We start from the raw sequence: 21,241 nt of genomic DNA on the forward strand, positions 1-21,241 counted from the left end.
AAATGAAAAATAAAATAATCTCTAAAGCCCTCCAATGTTCCTCCAGTGCTGATTTAGGCTGACAAAAAAAAAAAGAAAAAAAAAGAATCTCAGATGCCTACATTAAAAAAATATGAGTCTTTATTCTATTTTTGTTTTTCTATTTGACTGCAAACTGATTCAAACAACACCAGGTTAAATCTAGCTCAGGCTTTTCAGAGCTATGATAACCCCAAAGCAAATTACATGCTCAGCTTGCTGACATGAGTCTTAAGGGTCAGAACGCTAAATTCCATCACTTTGGTTCAGTGCCAAGTATTTTGGAAAGAGGAAAAAAAAAGAATCAAGTAATCTTCATATGCATCTTAACAGATGCAAATAATTTTAATAAAACTAAAGTGTTGCCTGGGACTCTGTGCACCCTGGAACCTTATTCAAGTTTTCTTCTGACATGTAAAGTGAGAAGTTACCATTGATTTATGGGAAGGGAAAGGGGAATATTATTTTTTTTTTCATTTCCAAAATGTTGTGGGGCCAGTAATGGATAAGAATGACCTGTGCTGGATACTATGATGTAGTTTAGATTGTGGTTTCTGAGTTTTGGTTATGATGTAACGTCAGCAGAGACACATGAAGAATTTTAAGGCACCTTCTGGGCTTGCTGTACCCTTAGTTTCCAGAACATTTTTTTGTTCTCAGTGTGAATTTGAATATTATTTACCTACTCACATCTAAGTTGTGAGAAAAGAAAAATCTGGGACATTGGGATTCAAAACATGGAAGCCAAACACTCAGACCCCATTATCTGACAGCGAAATCTTGCTGCATTTACAGAATCACAGAAGGGTTTGGTTTGGAAGTGATCTGAAAGCTCATCTCCTTTCAATCCCCCTGCCATGGGCAGGGACACCTTCCACTATCCCAGGCTGCTCCAAGCCCCGTCCAACCTGGCCTTGGACACTGCCAGGGATCCAGGGGCAGTCACAGCTTCTCTGGGTAATGTGTTCCAGGGCCTCACCACCCTCAGAGGGAAGAATTTCTTTCTAATATCTCATCTAAACCTGCTCTCTGTCAGTTTGGAGCCATTCCCCCTTGTCCTGTCACTCCACGCTCTTGTAAACAGTCTCTTCCAATCTCTCCTGTAGTTCCCTTCAGGTACTGCAAGGCCACAATGAGGTCACCCTGAAATCTTCTCCAAGCTGAACAATCCCAATTTTCCCAGCTTTTCCTCACAGCAGAGCTGCTCCATCCCTCTGCTCATCCTGGTGCCTCCTCTGGACTCTCTCCAGCACTTCCACATCCTTCCCATGCTGGATCCAGGGCTGGAGGCAGCTCTGCAGGTGGGGTCTCACCTGACCGGGGCAGAGAGGCAGAATCCTCTCCCTCTGTCTGCTGCCCAGGGTATGATTGGCTCAGCCTAATGATTCAGTCATTAGAGGAGAATGTGAAATCCCCATCATTTTTTGGCAATAAAATGTCTCTGGACATTATTGGAAGCTTAAGGCAGCTATGTTATACCTGAGACATCTCGAATAGATGTTAAAATGGAAATGGATTCAACCTGCTCTGCTGCTTCCAAGCACAAAGTCAGAAAGCAAGGGAGTTCTACCATCATAACAACAGCCCAAAACTCTCCTTACCTTGACAGCTCTAAAATCGTGAAAACCAATTAAAATGTAATGAAGTTTCCAAAAATATCTTTAAAAAGTAGGGAGCTGGGATGTCTTGGAGATTCCAGTATTAAAGCAATCTGCATGTGACCAATTTCTGCCTCTTCTCAGCTCTAACTCTTACTGAACAAGCCTAAGGAGGTTGATTAAATACAGAGAAATTATTCTTTTGGCTCCTTGGCAAGGGAAGGCTCCAGGATCATCCACTCCACACTGCTTCCCTAAAAAGGAGACAAGGAGCATGCCGTGCTCTCTACAAAGTGCTTCCTAGGGAATGTTCAGGGAGTGATTAGGCACTAATGACCCTCCTGTGTCTCCTGGTGCAAGGAAAGGTCCTGTTTGCTCTGGCCCAGGCTGGTTTTTCAGCACGTTTGCCTTGGTAGCAGCACTGCTTTTTTCACATCCCCATTTTCCATTGAATCAGTGATTTGGTTGTTTCAGTTCCAAGTTTTCTTAATGTTTTTTTTTTTTGCCTGCTAACTTTGGTAAACAGTCCTTCAGTTGTCAGGTCCTGACTGATTATTTTCACCTGGCTAAAGACTCTGTGTTTTTCCTTCTTTGGTAAAAACTTCATGGATGTAGGCATTCATTTCTGATAGGAAACCCAAATTAACAGATAAAAACCAAGATCTTGATGTAGCCAAATGGTTGTACTTTTTTTTTTACACAAAGTGAATGGAATTTTTCTGTTTAAGTCAAGGCTACATTTTGTCTGGGAATACCATAATTGCTCACCCAGTTAATTAATCTGAAAAAGACCATAAGATTATTTTTGTGAGGAACCATCTATCACTGACTTAGCACTGAAAGTGCACCATGGCTATAAAACTCCAGCTGAAACAGGCCAGCCCAATGGAATAACACACAGATCTTTGACTTCAGTTGGCTTAAGATTATTTTATGTATTTATTTCATGCTTTGGGAGCTTCCAAATTAAGAACCCATTCTCAAGTATGGGTTTTCATTTGATTCCAGATACCTCGAAGCTGGTTTTTAGTGAAATGCTCTTCATTTTGAAATCAAATCATATTGATTTCAACAGGAGTGAAGTTTCACCTTTAAAGCCTTTTAATGGGTTACGTTATCTTTCACATTGAGTTTCCTTCATTCCAATGCCAAAACTGTTTTCTCCTCAAAGAAGTGATGGGTGGAGGTCAGTCAGACTTGTTAGCTGGGAATTAGGAATGTGTAGGCCTGTAAGGCTCTGCTATGAAGTACTCTACACATCTTATGCCAATGGGGACAGAAGGTACTTAAGGCACGATACTGATGGATACTGAAAAGTATTAAAGGCAAGACAGAAGTTCCCTCATTAATTCTGAGAGAATCCCAAAATGTTTTGGGTTGGAAGAGATCTTGAAGACCAACCAGTTCCACCCCCTGCCATGGGCAGGGACACCTTCCACTATCCCAGGTTGCTCCAAGCCCTGTCCAACCTGGTCTTGAACTGCTTCATTTCTAATTTTACAGCATCCACTCAAAATCACAGGGGAATTTTGATTTTTAGTTTGCAATGGAATCCTGCATGTCAGAGTACGAAGGCGCCAGTTTCGTTCTCAAACTCCATGCTATGAAGAAATAGGAATTGAAAAATTAAACTCAGTCAATAAAGATTTCCCAGGATATCCTTAAGCATATTAGGACAGAAGTAAACAAAAGACAATTGGATGGGGGAACTTTATTCAAAGTTATTTGAAGTTTTGAAGTTAGTTTCTTTCTTCTCTCAATTTCCCTTCCCCTTACTGCAGTCATGTATTGCTGCTGTTATTATATTCTTTATTTCAATTTCAAATTATAAAAGGGCAGACAGGACATTTTATGTAGTCCCTTTTAATTTAATAATAACTTGTGATGTCATTTAGAACATGAGTGCTTTCAGAGAGACGTGCAGGCTGAATTGGGCTGCCACATGCTGCTAATTTTGGATAAAGCAGCAGTTTTACACTCCAGCTCTGGAGGACATTGGAGCATTCACCGTTCTCACTCCTAATTTACACAAAAGGCAACTGCAGCGTGGCTGAGTTTATTTGGTATAGCAGCAAACATCTTGGCACAGCCTGGCACTGGCACTGACAGCAGAAAAATGTCACCAGAGGCCGTTTCCTACACACAGCACTGGGATTGTGCAAAAATCCCTGCTGGAAAAGAGCCTGCTGAGCCCTGAGATCATAAAGGGCTCCTCATGCATAAATGACACCGATCCTGATGCTGGGACAAGTGGTTAAAGACTCTGCAAGCTCAGAAAGAGCACAGAGAAAATGCCTCTGAAGTCACGATGCATCCTGTGTGCTGTGCTCCACTTTTGTGTATTCCCAACTCTAAAAGGTGGGTCAGGATGGGCCGTCCGTTCATCTGGCCCTAAAAGTTGTGTCAGGTGATGAGTTCAGACAAAACAGTTCAAGGATAAAATTAAAATTGACAGGTTTTACCTCAAAAGGAAAGCAGCATTTCACACAATTCTGATATTCAGGTATCGGTCTGTGTCAGGGGTGCTCAGACCAGAGTAGCTCTTCAAACACATCCTCACAGCCCAAGAGAACCATCTGTCTGTCACAGGGGATGGAAAAGTAAAGCTCTTCCCCTCATTTTGCTCCATTTTTGGTATAAAATGGAAAGCAGACCTGTGCTGCAGTAAACAAAATGCAACTTTGCTTCAGCAGGAAGGGACACTGCTTTTTGAACATAAAAGTGATTACAAGAAACACGTTAGCTACGATTTTGACTTAAACCCAGATCAAATCTCCTGGCTAAGCATCACTTTCCTGATCTGCAGTTTGTTTCTCCAGTTCTCTGTTTTCACAGTCAGAATTTGTGTCTGATTTGCAGGCTTATAGAGAACAACAACTAACCCTGAGTTTTCCCAGGAAACACTGATTGAGGCATGTTAATGAGCTTGTTCATTAAAAAAAAGTCCTTTATTTTTCAAAATCCTTAGCAATAAACTGAAAAGTACAAACCACAGATGAAAATAAAGGTCATGCAATGGTGAACAGCAGGTAAGCACATCTAAACAAAATATTTCTGAACATAATAGAAGAAGAGAGTAGATCTGTGTTTGCTATGAGACTCTGGGCAGTGGCTTGCCTTTGGATTTTGATCACAGATCAAAGTTATCCGTAATATAAATTCTCGTTGCTTGTATCTGTCTGCATGTTGAATATTTTCTGGTAATGAGAATATTTTTATATTAATTGTCATTAAAACTCACAGCAAAGCAGAAGCTGATCTTAGAGTTTCACTGGGGTGCCATGGAGTTAAAAATCAGGAATGAAACTCTAGTTCAGGCACCTGGAATTTAATTTTGGATTTGTGATTAATATTGGATGTGAGGCACTGGTTTGCCATTTCATAACTGTTCACCTTTATAATGGAAAGGATGGGAGGAAATATTAAATCAGAAAACCACTGGCCACAGAATCACACAGAATCTCAGAATGGCTGGGTTGGAAGGGACCTTAAAGCCCATCCAGTTCCACCCTCTAATGGGCAGGGACACCTTCCACTAGACCAGATTGCTCCAAGCCCTGTCCAGCCTGGTCTGAAACACTTCCAGAACTGTAGAGACGTGGGAGAAAAAAATAACCTGGATTGCTTAGCAAGCAAAAAGACAGAGATGATCTCATGGAAGAGGAAATCTGAAGGCTCCCCAGACCAAGAGTGGTGGTGATGCGACTTTTACATATGTCTATGGTGGAATGAAGGAGCAAAGGAGATTTCCCTTGACTTGCTGAAGTCAACACACAAAGTCCTACAACTCCTTTCAGGAATGTTTGTTGATGGAGCAACACGTTCCCATTCCAGAGATTCAGAACACAGGGAGTCCTCAGGAGGTTGCAGCTGTCCAGTAGTGCTGTTAAAACCTTACAAAAGTATTAACATGAAATTTATTTCCTTTTTAAAAAATAGCTTCAAATAGGTACCCAAAAGCTTGGTCTCTCCCTTGAGGACTCACACTATGATTGAAAGCCAATCACCACAAGCACCAAGGCTCAGTGAGGATCAGAAGGATGATGATGGGGGACCATGGGTCAGGATGATGGATGTCAGAGGCATTTGGATCTGAGATCCCAGTGGATGTGAAGTGGCCACAGCTCCACGTCCCTCAGCCCTGCCTGCTGTGAGGTCCAGTGTGTGTCCCCACAGCTGTGCACACACCCCACAACCTCCCCAGAAGCTGCCTGAGACCTTCAGACCCTCCAGGAGACAACTTGCCACCCTCTGGCCCCTCCAGCATCTGTCCCAGGGCCATGTCTCTCCAAGGCCCGGCTCACAGACCTCTCCCCTTCTCACCAGCTGGTTTGAAGTTCTCTGAACAAACCAGGCATATCCATGTGTGCAGGACTGCAGTTCCTCAGGGAAACACTCACAGCCTGGTCTCTCCAGTTCCTGGACCCACAGGCACACGAGCCCTGTGAGCCACAGCCCCTTCTCCACATGCTGGCCCTAAGAGACCACACAAACCTGTGGGGGCCCCTTGCCCAGAAAAATACCTGGGAATGGAGCTTAATAAGGAGATAGGGCAGAGTGAGCCGAGCAAGTGCAGAGTGTGGCCAGCCTGGGGCTTTGCACATGTTCGACAGCTTTTATCCCCTTATCTCTCTGTTTTCCCACACTTGCTCCTCCCAAAGCCACATTGATTGGTCCTCTTCCAAATATCCTACAATAACTTTCACACACTCTCACAGCTCCTGTAAAATCATCCCATGGTGACTTTTATGTAAACTTCAAACGCTCCTCCCTTGCATCTCTGTTCCTGTGAGGGCAGTAAGCCCCACAGCTCTCAGGATCCCCTTGGGGGGCATTTCTTTGGCCAAGCCAAGCCATCTCAGTGGGTCTCAGCTGCTCACCAGCTCCAGGAGTGACTGAGACTGAGAATTTCATTGGCACCAATCATGTTATTGGGTTTCTTCCACCTAATGGTAGCTCCTCAACTCCTTGATGAGCCTTTGGGTTTATGGTGATTAGCTGTTAATCACCTATGCTAATGGCTTAGGGAAACATTCTGCCTGCTTTATTGCTCTCTCTGGCCAGCCCTTCCATTGCACCAAGCATGACTTGCACAACTGCTAATCCAAAAATAATTTCCCAAGGTCTGGGGAGCCCTGTCTGGCCAACATCTCGTTGTGCTTCTTCCTTTCAGCCACCCTATATCAATCACCAGCTTCTCCTCACCCACATCTGTGAAGATTTGAGAACCTATAAACCTCTTCCTGATAAACAGCTTCTGTTCCATCTGTTGGTGTGTGCCTTGCCATGCAGCTCCCTCCCTTCAATTAAGCCACGAGTTTTATTTCTCATTCACTCTGAGCCAAAGATGTGTGATGCTGACAACTCTGCCCCATTCACATCCCTACTCAAAGCTCCTTTTCCCGGGAAGACTCACCGAATCAGCTGGTGAAACGTTTTCTCCACCCCACTGTGAGATAAAAGGGCAAGAATGAGGAGATTGGTGAAAACCAGCAGGAACTGCTTTATCAGAGAAATATTCTAGATCTTGCAGACTGGTTTTAAAACAAAGAAATCGATTTTGAGGCAGGGTCCACCTGAAATATTTTCCCTTTCCTATAGCTGGTAACAAACCTGAGGGTATCTCTTCCTTCCAGACTTACCCCAGCAGCCAACTGGGGCAAGGCAAAGGAAAAGCTCCCCCTGCCTGAGCTGCATATCAGAAAATTTAGCAGCACCCCAAAATACAGCCTTGAAAACCCCAGTAAGAACAGATTGTTCATTTTCTCCCTTTATTTTACCAGCCACTCTGGGACATATTTTTTCCGTACTCTTCGATGCTTTACTGGAGCAGGGACTCTGCTCCGAAGGTGTGGCCATGGCACAACTCAGAGGATTTACGCAGCCTCAAGACCTGGCCCTGCATTTTACCTTGGCCTTTCCAGCATGCTTGGGTTTAATTTAACCCAAGGCCAAGAATTAATATATTAAAAAAAACCCCAACAATTCATGCCTGGTTACATTTGTCCGAACAGGAGCTGAACAGGACAAAGCACAATGCACTTCCTTGCTTTTATTGCTCTCATTCACTTCATGTCATGCCAAAGAAGGTTGATTTAGGAAGTTCTAGTAATTAACTGCTGATGTTTTTGACTGCTGTCCCCAAGAGACTCACAATGACTTGTAATTGTTGTTGTGTAGGAAACGCTTTCTGGAACGATTGGAGATAACATATATTCTCTGTATGGCTTTACTTTTACTTGATTATTTTTTTAAGCCAGGAACACGATTTTTTTTTCCTTTAAGCAAAAGTCACCTGTTCCCTGCATCCTGGAAACCTCATAAATCACCTTTCTCCTCGCTGACTGAGCTGACTATTTGCTGTCAGAGACCACAAAATAAAGAAGCTTCTTAATTCAGTTACACATTAAACACGGAACATGTGAAGTGGAAAAAACAAGGAGAGAGTAAAAATTAATGCTGTTTTTATACTTTAAGTTACAAAGTGCCTTTCTTTGCTGTTAGCAGTTGAGAAAACTTGAAAGGAGAAGGAGCACCATGTATTTAGAGAGCACCACATGTTATAAGAATTTAAACCAGGCTGGTGCTATTAGAGGAGGCTCTAACAGAATCCCAGAATGGTTTGGGTTTGAAGGGACCTTAAAGATTATTCAGTGCCACCCCCTGCCATGGGCAGGGACACCTTCCACTACCCCAGGCTGCTCCAAGCCCCATCCAACCTGGCCTTGGACATTTCTGGGGATCCAGGGGCAACCACAGCTTCTCTGGGCACCCTGTGCCAGGGCCTCCCCACCCTCACAGGGAAGAAATTCTTCCTAATACCCAGTTGGAACATGTCCTCTGGCAGTTTGGAGCCATTCACCCTTGTCCTGTCACTCCATGCTGTTGGAAATAGTCCCTCTCCATCTTTCTTGCAGGCTCCCATCAGGTACTGGAAGGCTGCAGTTAACTCACTCACTTCTCCAGGCTGAATAATCCCAATTCTTTTAGCCTTTTCTCATGGCTCTCAATACAGCCTCTCACTCATCACAATAGTGCCCTATGTTTTCACTCGCTGTTCTGTTAAAAATTAATTTGTGGGTGCCTTAGCACGATTGCTTTATTAGATGCTTATCTAGATTCTACTCAAAATTAAAATAAATATAATAATTATAGTTCTAGTTCCCCTTTCTGGGGCCTCTGCTACCCATACACTCAGACACATGGTGCGATTTTTGGGGGTATCCTGTGCAGGGCCAAGAATTGGACTTGATCCTTATGGGTCCCTTCCAGCTCAGGATATTCTGTGATTCTGTGATTTTATGTATTTCTCAAAGTTCATGTCATGCACCAATTAAACACCTAATTTCTCTCCCAGATGGCTCAACACTTGGGTATCCAGAGCTATATTTCATACTGTAAAAAAATAAAAAGTGCCTAATTTTCAGATTTTCACCCATTATATTCACTCCTACTGACTGAAAACCAACCCTAACAACCCCAGAGCAGCTTCTGATGCTCGTGTTGTGTTTGTCAGCTTTGCACACTGGAGTAACGATTTCAGAAAGGCTGGATTGTTTCACGGGACTGACCTGAGCAGGAGCGACTCAGGAAGGATATGGTGATAGGAATTCAGCCCTGAGAAGGATGTCAGTCATAATAAAAGTGTTCTGCATTGAAGTGCTTGTAAAAGACCGGCTTTCTTCACACGCCACGGCAGAGCACTCATTCCTCATTTGTCACCCTGTCTGGGAGTGACATTTACCAGCTGCAATTTGCCATTGTGATATTTTTCCCCTTTTGCTCCTATTGACCAAATGTAAACAATTCATGACAGCAGATTTGAGATCGCATCAACAGCGTGTTGCAGCCACTTCAAAACAGGAATAGGGCCATGGATCACTGACAGCAAGACATAAAACACGGACCATGAAGGTTTTTCTCAGCCAAGATGTCACAGCATGCAAGGGAGTGATCTTCCATCTGAGAGATAAAAATGTGGGGCCCACTGAAAATGGTGTTTACTTGATTTCAACAGAAATGGGTCAGGTTGGAAGGGACCACTGTGGGTCACCTGGTCCAACCTCCTGCTCCAGCAGGGCCATCCCACAGCTCATTGCAGTCAGGATTGTATCCAGACAGTTCTGGAATAGCTCCAGATCTACACTTGGAATGAACTTGGCCCTCAGTATGTTTTTCTCCTGACTTTAATGGTCAATAAGGCAAATGAAGCACAGGCCTAAAACTGCAGCACAAATAAAAAATCATCTGAGTAACAGATTGGTCAAGTCCTGTACCTCGGAGTAAAACAATTGATATCACCTTCCATGTTCAATGTTTAAGGTGGATTTTTATTTCTTCCTTGCGATACTAAAATTAATTTACTGTTGCACCTTCCACCACCCCATGACAATGTTTTTATAGTGTTTAGGATTTAATCCCTACCAAAACTTCACTAATGTGACCCATGTCATGCTCACAGCTCATCCACAGCCAAGGGGCTGCTCAGTACCTGTGATCTTCAGTTTGGATTTTCACATCTCTTGAGAAACAACCTTGCAGAAACCCTTCCATCCTCAGGGGAGCTGTCTCGCACAGACCTGCACAGGTGGAGACCCTGGACTGCTCCTTTCCCTCAGCCACAAAGGATGTTTTTCCACTCTCCCTGCAGCAATGATTCAGAACTCAGGGTCTGGAGATCTTGGCTCCCATCCACACCACTCACCAAACCAAGAACATCTCAGCCAAAGGTATGTTTGTGGAATGTAACTTTTAACCTCCTATTCTTCGTGTATTTTACAGAGAGGAGCTGAAAACTTCTGTTCTTTTTTTGGTTATGCATTCTTCGACGCTGTTTTGTCAATTAATAAATATTTGCTGAATTCCAGTGCACGGAGTATTTTTACGAATGCCCAGAATATTTCTTAGATTAATTCGGAAGGCCTCGCCAAATGATAAGATGATGATAAGGAAGCAAGCAGAACACCCACACAAGGTACAGTTATCTTGGGTGTTTTATCAGGATTTAGGGTTGTGACACAGCCCCAGTGCTGTTATACAAGAAATCTGTGCTTACAAACTCTCATGTCCAGGACACCTTCCAGGTCCCACCTCTGATAAGCCTCCTGTGTGCCCACGTGAGTAACTTGATTTATCAGCAACTTCTGTTCCAAAAGCTGGCAATTCCTGCTACTCAACCCCGTGCTTCCTTCCACAGAGATGATTCTCTGTCTCACAGGTGAAAGCTGAGAAGTGGAACCCAGAGGTGAGGATGGTACAGGAGGCAGGAGGAATCTCTAACCCATCATCTCATTCACTTGTTCTGTCAAGCTCCATAAACACAACTTCCTTCTTGTCAGGCTTTATCATTCACACACAGTGGGATTAACTTGAATCAGTCATCCTGGACTCCTCCAATAGTCAGTATAATCTGTGGAGGCCCAGAGAACAGCAGGCAAGGAAGTGAAAAACGCAATTCTTTTTGTAGCACCTAAACCAGACCGGCTGGCTGAAGTCCACCAGTGCCTGTTTCTCACCAGTGGCTTTAAAGATATTCCTGGGTCACTGTTTTACATGGAGATATCTGCCCTGTAAACTCCTGTGAGGAGATATTTTGATGATGATGACATTTCCAGGGATGGGGCAGCCACAGTTTCTCTGGGCAGCCTGTGCCAGAGCCTCACCACCCTCACAGGGAAAAATTCCTTCCCAATATCTCATCCATCCCTGTCCTCTCTCAGTCTGAAGCCATTCCCTGTGTCCTGTCACTCCAGGCCCTTGTCCCAAGTCCCTCTCCAGCTCTCTTGGAGCCCCTTTAGGCACTGGAAAGGGCTCTAAGATCTCCCCTTCTCTAAGCCTTCTCCAGGCTAAACAACCCCAAATCTTTCAGCTTTTCCTCGAAGGAGAGGTATTTCATCCCTCTAATCATCCTCATGGACCTGCTCTGGACTCGCTCCAGCTCAGCTGGAATTCAGCTTCAGGGCCATATTAAAGTCACCCTGCAGATTTATCACCTCTGAGTATCTCTGCATGAAACACCTCACCTCCAGCTGGCCACAGCCAACTCATTGTGCTCTAGTTTTTCATAAATTGGTCTTGAAAATCAAGGCACCCAGATCCAGGAGTTGCTAGAAGACATTTTAATCTGTGTTGAGCAAGGATGTGGAGTGCATGGGATGTGCACAGTGCCATGGAAAACACTGAAACACCACCTGAAACTCACCATGAGGCCAAGAGCCAGAGAACAGAGAAAGTGCTTTAACTTAATGGTCTGGAGAAGTCTCAGTGCTATCATCCTATGGATAGTTGAGCTGTACCTTTAAGCACAACCTCCTCAAAGATCAACAGCTGGAGTTATCCATAATTCCTTCAGAAAAAAATGAATTTTAATTAAAATAACCCACAGCAGATGAAACTCAAAACCTTGAAGTACTCATAATTATCTCAGAAAAAACCCCAACTTTTTCCTTCTAAAATCCATGCTTGATTCCTTGCTGATATAGTCAGCAACTATTAGTGAGGGATGTCACGAAATCTGGTTGTTTTCCACTGTACCAACAATCCCTCCCCACCCTGTTTGAAATGACAAAATACCTGATTAAGCCCTTTTCCCTTTTCTGATTTTATAAACAAGGCTGCTAAGGAGGAAGTGCTTCCTTATTTCTGAGCTGGTGTTGGATTTATTATTTTATAGCCAATGAAAACAAGTAAGTGAAGAGTGTGAGTGTATTCAAAGTGTCCTTAATGGAGTGACTTTTCCTTAGGAGATGCAGCAGATGGGATCATACGGAGATGCAGGAGCAACCACTTCCTTTCCATAAAAAAATCTCTGTTTCCTACATAATCTTTTTGATGAAAAGTAAAATAAAAATATGAACATTAAAGCTTTGGTGCTCGAGTCTTGATTTTTACATTTCTACAAACACGAGCTGAAGAGACAAATTATCACAGGACAAACTTTGGTGAGGATTAAGTTTTTATCACCTGAACAGTAACTCTGCATATCCCAGGTATGGACAATGTGAAATTCAGCGCAGTTTCCTCCATAGTAAACTTACCCTGGGACAGGAAAATAAAGCAGAGTTCCCAAAATAATTGAAATCAGTATTTTTTACCACATTATGTCTTCGCAATCATACCCCAAATCATGTAGACCCTCTGAAGAACTGACTATTGGACTCCTTCAAAAGATTGGTGCAAGCCATTTTCAGGGAGAAAAACGGTGATTTGATGTCTTTGTTTTTTAATGCAGCTCCCAACCAGCACCAGAAAAAATCCTGCCTTCTCCAAGTACTTCACTTTGAGCAACTGAATCCTCAGAGCCCCTAAACCACTTATCCCTGATGGAAAACTTGGCTTATGGTGGTGTCATTCTTCCAAGCTCTTCAGCTTTCCTTGATTACTAAAGTGGCCATTTCCTGCCATTTCAAACTGGCCCCGTGGATACATCACAAACAGAAACAAACAGAAATCTGCCCCAGGAAAAGGAAAACTTGAAAGCAACAGACTCAAGTTGTCATTTTTAGTTTACCTGGGAATCAAACCCACAGTGACTGCAGGGATTCATTCATGGTATCAGTCATCATATCTCAAAGTTTTCCAAGATTTAACTAGAATAAGGACAGGCATGTAAAAAACAAACATCACGTCTATAAAACTGTGAATTTTTTACCCACAACCATCATTTTTTGCTCTTGCCGTTATTTCTCCACTGACCTGATGAGGCCCATGAAACATTCACAACTCAATCTCCCAGATTAATTTCCACTAGCAAATCAATTATTAAAAAACAAGGAGGAAATCTGGGCTTTTGCCTGACCAGTGCTTTAAATGTTTTAATTGTCCGGGACATTCTGTACAAGACAAAGCCAAATAAACACTTTGTACAGAGGTGGTAGATATGACACCCTGCCAAAATAGTAACTCTGCTCACATCTTCATCTCCATGCACAATAAGCCATGTTTGTTATTAGTTAAGGGGTCAGTTTTCAGCACAGGGTGTAATTTTTTATACCACAAAAGGAAAGAGAATGAAATGAAGACACCGTGCAGACCAAGTGCCAACGTCACTGGTGTCTTTTAATGCTCAGTTACCAAATGGTCACTGTTCTGTTCCGTTCAGGAAGTCACATTGTTTGAGAAATGAAAAAAAAAAAAGAAAGAGAAACAACAAAGAGGAAAATAAAATTTAAAAAGATTGGATGCATGTTGTGCACAGGATGTGTTTCTACACAGATCTGTGCAAAGGTCTGTGCACTGCCACATAACATTTTGCATTGCCTTGTGTGATTGACCCAAAAAGCCCTGTAATGTCTTAAGGGAAATAATTGCTGGTGCTTTACATTGAATAAAAACACACAAGTCCTGATGCAGGCAGCGACCAGGTAATGCTCTGGCATTATTTTTTGAGAGTATTTAGATCTAAATTAATGTTCTGGTTGCAGATTTCTTCCAAAGAGCCACTCCTTTTGCCTGATAAAAGGCACTGGCACTGAGCCCTGCTGAAAGAACCTGCTGCTTTCAGGTTCCAGGAGCAAGGATGGTGGAAGGAGCTTGTCAGTGCTGAGGTGTCCTGCACAGGTGGTGGTTTGGGGAGGTGGCCCAGGTTCTTTTTTTCCACCTTTGTGAGTGAGGGGTAGGTAAATCTGGAGTTAATTCACTGTCAGGAGGGCAGTGGACTGTGCAAACAAATATACAAGGGCTCAATGATAGATAATAAGTAAGAAAAACCTGTTTTAACAACAAGATTCTCCATAACCAGTGATGAAGGAGCCTCAAAGCTATTTGGAGTCTGTTTTAGAAAGAGGGACAGAGTTCAGGGCCTCTCCTCATCTTCATTTACCCTCCACAAGAACCCATAAACCACCATTTCCAACAAACCCATCCTCTTTCTCACATGCTAAAAATCCTTACATGTGCATGGGTGCAATCCACAGGAGACAATCCTCTTGGGCTCCCTTCATAGGAACAGTTCTTCTCATCCTAAAGCAAAGACACACCACACCCTCCCCTCCTCTGGACAGAGAACAGATCCCCTGAACACGTCTGCACTGCAGACATCCAGATTTCAGTCAGATAAAATCTGGGCTGTCCCAAAGCAGCTCCCTCCTGCCCCAGAGGAGCCCTTATCTGGGCTGCTCTGCTATCAGGGAGCGGGAGGTTATCTCCAATCTGACATAGTTTAAAGCTTTGAAATAAATGGTGTGGGTTTACTAGACTGGAAAAACCAGAAAGGAATTTCTTGGTTCCAAAAATCTTCCAACATTTGTCATCTCCACGGTATTTTCTGTCCAAATGCACCCTTCAAAATTTTATATTACAGATGCCCTGTGAGGCAGGTGGGAAAATCAAACCTGCATTTGTTTCATGAAACGAAGTGTGGACTACAGAACACAGGAATTTCAAGAGGGAAAAAGGTTTTACATCTGGGATCTTTGGCTGTTTGGGACTCCCCAGAAACACCGAAGCTCAAGCTGAGGTATCCTAAAGGCATTACTGAATCTGCCTGCAGCTGACAGCACAAACACATCCCCAAATACACAGGGATGACAGGGTTTGCCAGAGGCCATGTAACATCCCTGCAGCAGAGTCAGGAACGAGCATGGATCTGATGCTGCTGATGTCTCAGAGGCTGAATCTCTTTGGGAGATCAGATCTCACCAAGTTTTAAGAAGTTTGTCTATGTGATATGAATTAAACGAATTTTATTCCACTGGAATAAATAAAATTAAAATAACTGGAACCCTGAGATGCTTTACTGCATATAATGGTTTTAAACTGATAGAAAGCAGGTTTAGATTGGGTACAATGAAGACATTCTTCCCTGTGAGGGTGGGGAGGCTCTGGCACAGAAGCTGTGGCTGCCCTGGATCCCTGGAAGTGTCCAAGGCCAGGTTGGACAGGGCTTGGAGCAGCCTGGGATAGTGGAAGGTGTCCCTGCCCATGGCAGGGGGGTGGAATGAGATGATCTTTAATTTCCCTTCCAGCCCAAACCATTCTGTGATTCTATGACAGACAGTTTGGTTGAATGGGAAGCAAAGGGGGAGGCAGATCTTCATCCAAAGCCCATCTAAACCTTTCTGGTACTCCTTTATAACTTATATTCAAGTTGGTTTTCAAATCTAACTCCAGTGCTAACTCCCCAAGATCCCCATTTGCACAGTCAGTTTGGTATCTCCACCCTACACCCAGAACAACACTGAATTTTTGCTGGAAATTGATTTTGCACTCATTTTTCAGGACCCAGAGGAGCTTCCACACTGACTAGGAAGAAGGTGCTACAATAAACATCAGAAACTAAAAGTCCTTTATTGAACTCTCACGAAATATTCAGTCTCAGGAGAGAGGAATAACTCTAGAAACACCATTTATCTGCCTTTTTTTCCCAAGGCATTTTTTCCATCCTTCAGTACAGTAACTTGCTCCAATTTTGGTAGAGTGTTGCTAAAACAGAATTAATCAGAATACAAATTGTGGCTTCAGTACTTCAGGATCCATCTCCACCTCATTCCAGCACACACACTTTATTTTACCATGGAAACTGGCACCTATCACAGATAGGCACCAGTTGAATTTCAAAACGACACAACTCTTCTGTTTTCTTGTAGTTATGAAGAAGCAAACCACAGATCTAACCTGCCACTTGGGTGTAAATAAACCCTTGTGTAGAAATAAAGGTATAAATGTAAAGATACCGATACAGCTGCCTCTTACCAGAAAGAAAAATGAGCTATATCAGCACGAGGCACTGTTACACACCAACTGCACCCAGTACTAGGAACGTACTAATGGCATTATTTTGGGAACACAGAACCACAATCCTTACTGCAATTTTATGACACAATGAGGACTTGGTCTAGGCCAGGCTTCCCCTGAAAAGCCCAGGTGGTCACCAACCTATTTAGTGCAAAATGAGGCTTGCTAACACCAGGTAAAGAGGTGAACATCTGTTCCTTGGATGATGTTTTGTAGTGGCACTGGAGTTCTGTCAGGGGAGAACAAGGCAGGACAGAGAAGGCTGTAAAAGTGAGAGAAATCTGGGTTCAGCATCTCCCATCAGATGCTTCCAAACAATTGCAGGATACAGAGTGGATCCAGAAGGAGACCTCAAGGGGACGTTGACGACTTCTCTGCTTCATCTGTAACCTTGATTTGGTGGTGGGAACCCAGCCTGCCCTCAGGAGCTTTATGCTAAAGGCAGTGACGAGGAATTTACGTCAGTGTTGTTTATATTGTAAGCAAAGTATCTGAAGCACGAGGTGACTGAGGTGAAACTCTGCCAGCCTGTAACCTTGTCATTCTTCCTCATCTCAAACTGCCCCATTTCCTGCATTGGTGGGAATAGGAATGTGCTAATTCAGTCGTTTCCTCTTGGTCTTCTCAAATAAAGCGCAGCTCACATCAGTCACAAGATGGGTTCCGTGACGTTCCAGTCGATGACAGCTCCTTGCCACCTAGAAACGAAAGCAAGCCTTTGACAACCATCAGTTCATCACTGGAAAGGCAAACCCACAGCCCTCAACCACCCAAGGAACCTCAGAGAGATTGGGATGGGCTTGTTTGGGATAACTAACCACATCTCAGTGGGAAACGGGGCAGAAGTGAGGGAGTTGTACCCCCTGATTTGAGGTGCCAAGGTTGGAGGTCCCTGTCCTGACCCTTCCTCCAGCCTTTCCTGGGCAACAGAAAGTCCTCAGCAGCAGCTGATTCACAACAAGAACCTTCACGTTGGACAGAATAATTAGGGAATGCCCCAGACGGGTACAAGAATTAACCCCAAATAACCAGAACACTCAGTGTCAGCTGTCAGTAGGTAATTTGCACCCTCCTGTTCAGCTCTGATTAGGAACCCTCTGACTCTGAGATCCTGTGCCTGGATCACTTCACTGAGCACCTCTCTTTGTCCTGACCTTGGGTCCTCCAAGCATTCCACGGCTCATTTTAATGGTGATGTTTCACTTTTCCTGTGCTGAGGTTTTGCTTTTCTCTGCCCTTATTCCTCCTTCAGAATGGCACTGAAGATGTACACTGGGAACAGTGTTTCCAGGCCAGTCTGGACCCTTCCATGTTCTTAATTCCTGGCTCTGCACTGGCTGCCACATCTCAGCTTCCCACCTCAGGAATGTGACTGAATGCAAAAGAGGCATCAACCCTGAATTTGCCACAAAATGTGTTTGCAAACCATGGCAAAAGACAAAGATCTGCCCCCAAACCTGGTGAAAGCAGGATGATGCTCTCCAGTCACATCCCTGAAGTGAGTCAACTGACCCCTCACGGCATGAATTCACCCTTGGCTGTGGCTTTTCTCATTTGCAAGGTCATGGTCCACATTTTCTAGGAACTAAACTGTTGCATTCCCAGTACTGAGTAGATCTATTCAAAATACCTATTCTGAAAATCTGTCTCAGAGTAGTAAGACATTGGTGAGGGGGTGGAAGGAACAGGGAGCTGCCAGTGCCACATTCTTTCTGTCACTGAGGACAGGATGTGTCAGCAAGGGTATGGCAGCTCAGTCCTTGTGCTGAGCAAGCCAGTTAAGCGTAAAGCAAAACCAAAAGCTGAATTCATGCAGTCTTCAGGGCAGTGTCTCAAAGGAAGTGACCATCTGAGGGCTGTTGTGAAATTTTTCCCTTCTGTTTTTTACACTGCTGAGAAAATAAAAATCAAAAAAATTGCAGAGATTGTCTCCATCCCAGGAATACTTAGCAGGAATACACAGCAGAGATGCCTCAGATCTTAAGTTAAAGTATGTTTCATGTGTGGATATTCAGTTTAGTCTGGCATTTGTCAGAGGTGAGAGCTGTCCCTGCCAGAGGTTAGGAATGTCACCCCTTAAAAAACCAAATGGAAAATAAAATTGCCACCTTCTGTCCCCATTGGATTTTTCAGGTAATAGCATCAAATCATCCCTTATCTTTGTCTCCAATCTTCCCAAGGCGCAATTTTCTATCTCACCAGGGTGATTAAAGCTTTGAGAGGGATCCACAGAGGCCCCACAGAGGCCAAAAGACACCAGATGAAATCTGCTCTGAGCCTGCACTGTGCCCTGTGGAATTACCCACATTGCTGACACCACTTTTGTGGTTGGTAAGGATGTTGTTAATCACTGCACAGTGAGGAACTGGCCTTTTTTAAAACAGGCTTTCCACAAAGAGCTCCAACAGAACATAATTTTGAAGCAGGACTGAAGGTAACTTTCAGAACAAGCCTCATCTCCTGGGTTTATTTTCAAACCATTTTTTAGACTGCAAAGCAGCCTTTGGCTGTTTGCTTCTATGAGACAAAACTTTTTTCCCCCCTTTCATCTATCTGCACAAGAAAAGGTGTCAAAGAGTGAGGAATCTCACTCCAGGTGCTGAACAAGTCTTTTATTTACAAACAGATACAAAACCTCCTGGGCAGTGCAGGGGATCACTTCCCCAAACTATCCTGCCACAGTGTAATTCACAGTGAGGCATTTTCTAGCTGCTGATTCAATTATGATTTATCAGATTAGCAAAAGGAAAACTACATTTGACCCATCTGCTTCAAGCACAACCTCACCCAAGGGTCACAGAGTTAACGGGAACTGAAGAGGAACAGGCCAGGCCCTGAACAATGCTCAGCCTGGAATAGCACTCAGTGAGCATCTCCTGTGCTGATAATTTGGTTTTGTTTTGGAGCACATCAGTATCTCAGGGTGGAATGCCCAGGCTCTGCTCTTCTCTTATCCACTAAATTCCCTCTGGGTGTTTCACTTCACAGCCAACAGGTGAACTCATGTATCCCACAGCCCCACTACCACAGAGGGTTAACAAAACACACTGCTTGAATTCAGGTTAAAATATCAGATCAGAGTTTGGTTCCCCTCAGGCAGAGCCAACAGGTATTATTTCCCCCAGTGCTGAGGATCAGGACTGTGATATAAGAGTATTCCTCAGGGAAGAACAGGATAAGTTGTCTGCACGGCAGCTCCAAAACAACTCAGGGATGCACATTCCAGACATCCCTGGGCCAGAATCCGACTGCTGCCACAGATGTCTGGGGCTGAGAGCCACAAGAAAAGCACTTGTAACTTGTCCATTTTTTGGTTACAGTGATACCTGGTGGTGACTGGTCATTCCAGAGCCAGCTGAAGGGTTACCTGCTTTAAACTCAGAACTAAACTGCTCTGATGTTTTATACAATAGGGACTGAAAACATGAGCCTCCTCGTCTGGCAGAAGCAAAACCACCCTTCTCTTCTGATAATAATAACATTAACAGTATTCTTTTGATATTATTATTATTATTACTGTTATTATTATCTGAATGCCAAACCAGCCTACTACCTATGGAGTTTTCCCTTTAGGAGAGGGTAAGAGAACAAACATCAGGCAGATGTGAGGCACAGAACTCAGTGTGTTACAGGATGGTGGTGCTCAGATATTGGGATAAGCAATGGGCTTGTCATGGATTAAACCAGAACTGAGGCATGTGAACGGAAGGAAAAACCCCCAATTAACAATAAAACCAATTAATGATAGTTAATTGTCCTAGTTTGATTCTTCAGACTGTGAAATTCTCCACTCTGCCTGAGAAATTATCCTGCATTTTTTGATGAGAGAAGTCTGATACGGAGCTTCATCATGAATTCTTCATCAAAATAAGTAACAGCTCTTTGCTTTATGAAAAATTAATTCAGGAGTATTTTCCATGGCTGTATGATAGAAAACACCCCTTTCTTTACCTGCCAAATTGTTAAAATTTTGGTTATTTGGGTTGGTTTTTACGTTTCCTTTATATACTGTTCCACAGCTGGAAGAAAAAATTCTTAAAACAAACAGGAAAAATTTAACATGAAAAACCTTTTGCAGCAAGGCCACGCTTAAATAAATACCCTCAAAGCAAAGGGAGAACACTGAAAACAAGGAGCCAGACTGCCCAGGGTAAATCAGACAGTGCTGAGAATGCTACAAACAAAATAAATTGACACTGGAATTTGCTGGTAATGTACTTCTCCAGCAGATTAAAGCAGGGAACTTAAAACAAACAAAAAGCAGCACTACCAACACTGTATAACTCTGACACAACGCCAGGAATGGAAGATATTCTAAGACTTTAAGTAGTTGCATGCATTATTCTCCCCGTGGGGCTTTCTGAGGTTATACATTATTTATTTGAGTTTGCAATCATGCTTAAGTGTCACTGGAAATGAAGAATCAATAAAATCTGTATGTGCAGGAAGGCTGGACTGATGTCACTGCTGTCACCTTGCAGGATGCCTCTTCTAACTTTCAGTGACTTTCTGATCGTTGGCAGCCACTGTCCTTATTTATTTGTTTTCTGCTGGGTTTTTTTTTACAGAGCAAATTGTAGCAAGGACAGGAGAGGAACTGCAGGAGAAACCTGAAGCTGCCTGGCTCGCTGATAGAACAAATGTTATGGTCTCTGACAATGAGGCTTTCACTTCTTGCTCCAGAGATATTCAGATAGTAACTTCCAAAGCCAGGCTGGAATTCATATAAAGATGAATTTTCTGCCCAGTTAAATTTCTCCATTTGGCTTCCTCCATGCCTCACTAAGCTGAAAATGTTCCCATTAACTTCAGTATGACTTGGATGAATTGCTTACACAGGCCTCAAAGTGCCCACGAAAATCCCAAAATGACAGGAACTAACCTCGTATTTA

The 21,241-nt window shown here is 43.4% G+C and overlaps 1 protein-coding gene across 4 annotated transcripts in view; it reads right to left on the reverse strand.

Moving 5' to 3' along the window:
• Nucleotides 1-15,883: 15,883 nt before the first annotated feature.
• The window catches only part of MINDY4 (MINDY lysine 48 deubiquitinase 4), a 65,107-nt gene continuing 59,749 nt past the window's right edge, over nt 15,884-21,241 (reverse strand). For all 4 annotated transcript variants that reach the window (XM_048315319.1, XM_048315240.1, XM_048315398.1 and 1 more), the window contains one exon: nt 15,884-17,047. In XM_048315319.1, the coding sequence (XP_048171276.1) occupies nt 16,999-17,047 (49 nt within the window). In that variant the 3' untranslated portion in view covers nt 15,884-16,998. The remainder of the gene's footprint in view (nt 17,048-21,241) is intronic.

The sequence above is a fragment of the Corvus hawaiiensis genome, chromosome 1, assembly GCF_020740725.1.
Source record: "Corvus hawaiiensis isolate bCorHaw1 chromosome 1, bCorHaw1.pri.cur, whole genome shotgun sequence".
Classification (NCBI taxonomy): Eukaryota; Metazoa; Chordata; class Aves; order Passeriformes; family Corvidae; genus Corvus; species Corvus hawaiiensis.